General features: G+C 38.2%; 1 protein-coding gene across 1 annotated transcript; it reads right to left on the reverse strand.

Annotated features, from left to right (window-relative positions):
- Positions 1 to 1,742: 1,742 nt before the first annotated feature.
- LOC103461216 (E3 ubiquitin-protein ligase Midline-1-like) lies at positions 1,743 to 6,194 on the reverse strand. Its single transcript, XM_017303605.1, has 6 exons — positions 6,053 to 6,194; positions 5,713 to 5,908; positions 5,375 to 5,407; positions 3,339 to 3,512; positions 2,692 to 2,738; positions 1,743 to 2,575 (listed from the first exon to the last, which is right to left on the reverse strand). Exons 1-6 carry the CDS (start codon positions 6,192 to 6,194, stop codon positions 2,043 to 2,045), a joined length of 1,125 nt encoding a protein of 374 aa, XP_017159094.1. The 3' UTR covers positions 1,743 to 2,042.
- Positions 6,195 to 6,304: the final 110 nt, after the last annotated feature.

The raw sequence follows: 6,304 nt of genomic DNA on the forward strand, positions 1-6,304 counted from the left end.
TTTATCAAATGGGTCTTGATTCTTAAAGGGACAGAAATACATTTTAAAATGGTTCAACTGGTATCAGATCCTTAAAGAGGCTGTTCAGGTTTCAAGTGGATTTTTGTATCTATACAAATCAATAGCAAAACCTGCATAGAGTTTTGCTTTTAAGCTCTGAAATATTTAGGTTTTAGTCAAATCATTTTGGAACTGGTTGGGTCCACGGAGTTCTAATGATCTAAATAACATCTTTAAAAACATCATATTGTTTAATTCCAGTTCATCAACAATCTTATAATCCTGTAATTCAGTCTTGAAACTGTAGAGATTAAACTTTGTGCTGAAATGATTAGTGAACATGTTCTCCACATGCAGACAGATGAAACAAACAGGAAAGTTCCTCAAGACAAAGTAGCAAACAAAACAAACTTACAGTTTGTTGAAATGGTCCAAAGAAGAGTTGAAGAAGAACATCTGAACAACAGACTTAGACACAGGAAGTGGAGCTTCACCTATGATGGAGGCGGGACAGGTACGCAGCAACAGGAACAGAGGTGATCTTCAAGAATCCATTTGATTTCCAGCTTCTCAGACATCAGAACAAAAAACAACACACACGACAAACAGCAGCTGTATTTCTTGGTTTTCCTGTAAAAACCTGAAACAGCAGCGGGATTCCGTGTGTTTTCTATAGTCAGTGTGTCTCTGCGTCCTGAAGGATCCAGTCAGCTGCAAATTTTCACCCTGGTGTTCAACAGGAAGTGAGGTGTTCCTGCAGCTCATTGTGCCAACAGAGTTAATGTTTAAACTAAAGAATGAAGTTTAAGTCCAGATCAGATAAATCATCTGAAAAGAAATAGAAATAAAACCTCCAGGTTACCTTTAGTAAACTTTTTGTTTGAATTGATTGTGTCTCTTTATTTCATAGCTTTGAGTCCTTGTTTTTGTTTAAGACTCAGTCACATGACACCAGACCTCTTGCTTGCTGCTCTTGTGTATATTGAATATATTTAACATCTGTCAGGAATCAAAAGTTTGCTTTATTGACTTGAAAAGAAAGGATGAGAGCTCTCATGTCAGTCCCCTTGACCAGATGTAGTTGTGAACACTCAGTTTTATGATGGCTAACGGAGTTGAAAACATGTAGGTCTGTTTAGAAAACAAAAAATTGTCTTTTTAATTTTTTTTTAAACCTGTCCTCCCTCATTATTCCTGGCATCCCATATACCTGGTTGCCCACATGTGGCAGGGCATGTTTTGGTTCAACAGAAAGAATGTTTTTGGATAGTATTTTAACTGCACGTGTGACTTTATTAAACCAGTTTCACAACCATGGGGGAAAGCCATTAATACTTTTTACTGATGATAAATTTTATTAGTTAACTTCAAAACAGCCTGAAAGTCATCTTGAATCATTTTCTTGTGGTTTGGTGAGAAGTGTTTAGCAAGAAAGAAAACAAACTGCTATTCAGTCTGTCAGTTTGGAAGTAAAGAATCTCTTCTTGGCACTTCTATCATGTTTACCATGTTTTTTCATGACTTGGAAATCTTTTACTGTAATTTTTGACTTTTTTAAGTCAATGTAATTTTTTAAAAATGAAATAACTATTAGTTTTGCTGAAATTATTGAACATAGGACCAGAACAGAATGAAAAGCAAATTATTCAAATCCAGAAGAAAATCTGTTTATTGCTTAAAAAACACAAATAACTTAAGTAAATATACAAAAGGAAGATTCAACATTTGAATTGAAGACATGTTTAGAAAAGAATAAACAGATAACATAACATTTAAATAAAATGCAACTCATGAATGAATGGATAAAACCAAGAGATCATCAACATTCTGATAATCTGTGTGAAATGTTTACTGGATTTGGACAAAAATTATGTGGATTCTGGAATAATCCAAATTTAGGACTGGAAGAGGAAGACATTTCATAAAAATCCTTCAAGAAACAGATTGAATTCATGAACCTAAAAATGTGTTTCTGAGTAAAATACACAGACATGAACTATCCATTAAAAAGTGAAAGTTTCTCTGAGAGGAGGAGACTCAACTCAGCACAGAGACACAGAGGAACCAGAAAACCAAACTCTAAATCCAGGAATCAGAGGTTCAGTGAATGTGGTGTTGAAGGTGTGGAGGTGGATCAGAGAGTCAGAGGAGACACTGTAGAAGGACAGAATGCCAGCAGGACAGTCCACATACACTGATACTCTGTTAGAGACAGAGGAGGAGGAGGATACGGGTGCTTTTATGTTATTGTGCCACACAGAGTAGCCATGATGATCAGAGCATCTCAGACTCCAGGACTTATCATTTCCTCCAAACATACAGTCTTCGCTGCCTCCTCTCCTCTTGATTCCTCTATAACTCACTGATAAATAAACAACTCCTCTCCACTCGACCTCCCAGTAACACCGACCAGTCAGACCAGTTCCACAGAGCAGCTGAGGATGCCTGTAATCAAATCTGTCTGGATGATCAGGATATGACTGGAGCTCCTCCACATGTATCACCTTCTTGTTGCTTTCAGACAGTTTGAGATTTCTGTTCACTGTGTTTGTGTCGACGGTGAGTTGACAGGAATCTGATGGAGAGAACAAACACAATACAGATGCAGTTATTGATAATTTATTGACACTTTTAATGATGGATCAATGTGAGCTGCTTTGTTGTCATGAATCAGATGAAAAACACACTTACACTTCCTCAGACCTGGTGTCAACCATCGGACTCCAGCAGGCTCCACCCTGAAAGGAGGAGGGGGATCAGACCATCAGTCTCTCTCAGCAGCAAACATGGACATTACATGGACATGACCTTCTCCACTTCATCTTTATATTGTGCAAAAAAAAGTTGAAAAAAAAAGTTTCTTACACAATAAAACATTTATTTCAAACCCTTAAACCTCACTACCTGGAGGTTTAAGGGTAGTGACAAACTGGTTTGCTTCTATTTTTGTCAAAACTGCACAGTAACAGGATAAAGCTCCTAACCTCCATCTTACCCTATAACTTTAAATTTTCCTGCTGGTTTTATGCTAATTTTCTTGGCTTTGTTTCTTCCTACCCTTGATGAGGCCACTTAAAAAACTACTGCTTCTATTGTCACTTTACGTTTCTAAGACATGGATAGAACTCAGTTTTTCTTCCCACTGTTGCAACATTAAACAAAAGTATAGGCTATAGTTAAAAATTGTAGAAGCTCTGAGTTAGAATATATAAAACAGAGACTTTACTTAGTTTATAAATCTAAGCACTCATTCCCAAACCATCTCCATCATAAATATGAAATGATCCCACAAAGTTTCCTCTAAATGTTCATAAATAGACTCCTGTGCTCCTCCACACCTGAGAGTTTCCAGTCTCCAGTTTGGATCTTTCAGTCCAGCCGACAGCAGCTTCACTCCTGAGTCTCCTGGATGATTGTAGCTCAGGTCCAACTCTTTCAGATGGGAGGGRTTAAAGGTCAGAGCTGAGGCCAGAGAAGCACAGCCTTCCTCTGAGATCAGACAGCCTGACAAGCTGCAGACACACAGATAAACAAAAATGATGAAGTATGGATAGCTAAGCATCCATCCATAAGCAAATCAGAAGCATCGGTTATCAAAAGAGCCAGTGATAGAAAATGCCAAAATACTTCTGATTTTAATTTGAAACATACATAAATTAAATATTGATTGTAGTCTCTCAGCACCAATAATTTGAATGGGAGATGAGAGATACAGCACACTGCTTTTAATAAATGTATGACTTAAAAAAACATGACAGTTCAGGAAACATTGTTGACAATCAATGGATGTTCTGGTATTGTAATGATCTCTGCAAATGAGATGGGGTCTGACTAATAAATCTGGAACCACATCAAATATTTTCTGTGCTATGAATCAGAAACGCTGCTCTGTCAAAGGCGGGACACAGAACTTTACGAACAAATAAATAACACCCAGCACCATCCCAGCAAGGATAATAACCTCAAAGCCATTTGAGCCAAACCAAGAGCCTACATGATCCTGTCTGATAAGGACGGAATTAAAGATAATCCAATTGAGAACTGGGCCAGATCACAGACTTGACTGGCAACGAGTGTTACATCCAGATCAGGAATTGGAAAAATATGTACATTTTTTTAAAATAAAAATGGGAATAATATCTTTATATACCATCATGTGGTGATACAGAGTCAGACTGTCTCGAAATAACTCGTGCGACACTGTAGCATTGTGACTGCCATAAAGCAGACCAGAAAACAGCATCAGCTTGAAGTGGGAGCACTGTTGCCAACTTAGCAATGTTGTTGCTGTATTTAGTGACTTTTCATACCCCTGCGTCAAAAGTTGCTGGAGCATATTTTTGTCAACATTGCAAGAGGTCAAAATACATCATTTACATATTTGTTAAAATTATCGCCATGTCGAGTCAGTATAATTTGAGACAGATAATTTGTGAATAGATCAAGCACCTCCACCTCCTCTCTGTGCTGTTATTTCCATCTGGAAGAATGGACTGGACCAGTTAAAAACAAACAATCAGAGCCAGGAGGAGAATCTTAGCACTGTCAACCGATCTTGGGAGCACAGCTATGTGCTAAGGGTGGCGAAAACACTCAATGTTAAAAGTAAACAGTTTATCTGCTGTCATAGGTGGCTATGCCTTAGCAGGCTGCTATCTTAGCATAGAGCAAGGGTGGAGGGAGGGGCACTGAGCAGCATGCACACAGGCATGATTGACAGTGCTAAGACCCTCCTGCTGACTCTGATTGTTTCACTGGGAGCACTGAGAGAATGCAGAGGAGCTTGATTTTTTTCTACAGATTATCTGTCTCATACTGCAACAACAGTGACAGTTTTATGTAAAACATTTTTTTATAAAAGTGAATCAAAACAGATTAGAAGCATGTGTAGTAACCAAATCACTGACTCCTAATTAGAATTTCCAAAGTGAGAACAGAAACCATAAGAGGGGGAGAACTTATTTAATTAACTGTAAAAGAAGACTTTCTGGGGAAAATTTGACTCTTGAATATTAGGTAATTGAATTAAAAGGCCACAAAAGAACATTGACAGTAACTTTATATAAAACTATGACTATAGTGACCTTTTATCTCTTATAAATATTTTTTACAACTGTGGGACACGTCAATTGTGATATAGACCAAAATTTTGGTTTAAATCACCATGTTAAACAGGTAACAGGCAATTCAAGAATGCAACAATAAATTATTGAAGAAAAAATAAAATGTCATATCTGTGCCCATGATAGAAGTATGGGAAACTTTGACCCCTCTCTTACAGAAGTAACAGACAAGTACAATAGACAAAATTCTAGTTTACTGTGTTCCAGTCTAGTGAGATTTCATACAAAAAGTCATCATATCTGGGATTTACATGAGAGTTTCCAGGTTGCAGTTTGGACTCTCCAGTCCAGCAGAGAGAAGCTTCACTCCTGAATCCTGCAGGTTGTTGTTACTCAGGTCCAGTTCTCTGAGACTGGAGGACTGGGAGCTAAGAACTGAGGACAGAGCTTCACAGCTTCTCTCTGAGAGGTTACAGTCCCTCAGCCTGCAGGGGGAAGCAAAAACAATAAAATGACGGACATCTGAGAAATAAAGAAAACATGTAATGCACATTTCCTTGTGTAGATATATATTACAGATATAAACTGGGTCCTTGTCATCTATATTCAGATATATTTAAAACAAACATTTAATTGTGTGTTTCCTCACAGAGCTTTGCTGGAGGCTTTAACCACTGGCAGCAGACTCAGAAGAACCTCCTCTGAAGCAGAATATTTCTTCAGATCAAACTCATCCAGATCTTTTCCTGACGACAGTAAGATGAAGATCAGAGCTGACCACTGAGCAGGAGACAGTTTGTCTGTGGAGAGACTTCCTGAACTCAGAGACTGTTGGATCTCCTCCACTAGAGAACAATCATTCAGTTCATTCAGACAGTGGAACAGATTGATGCTTTTCTCTGCAGACACATTCTCACTGATCTTTTTCTTAATGTAGTGAACTGTTTTATAATTGGTCTGTGAGATACTTCCTGTCGGTATCAGCAGACCTTGTAGGAGTCTCTGATTGGTCTGCAGTGAAAGTCCCAGGAGGAAACGGAGGAACAAGTCCAGGTGTCCATTTGGACTCTGTAAGGCCTGGTCAATGGCATTCTTATAAAGATTTAGCCTCTTAGGTTGCTTTTTAAACATCGAAGATATCTTGAAGGATTTGTGTTTATCAGCCATGAGATTTACACTGAGCTTGGTGAATGTCAGATGGACATAAAGAGCAGCCAGAAACTCCTGAACACTCAGATGGA

The sequence above is a fragment of the Poecilia reticulata genome, unplaced genomic scaffold, assembly GCF_000633615.1.
Source record: "Poecilia reticulata strain Guanapo unplaced genomic scaffold, Guppy_female_1.0+MT scaffold_784, whole genome shotgun sequence".
NCBI classification, from domain to species: domain Eukaryota; kingdom Metazoa; phylum Chordata; class Actinopteri; order Cyprinodontiformes; family Poeciliidae; genus Poecilia; species Poecilia reticulata.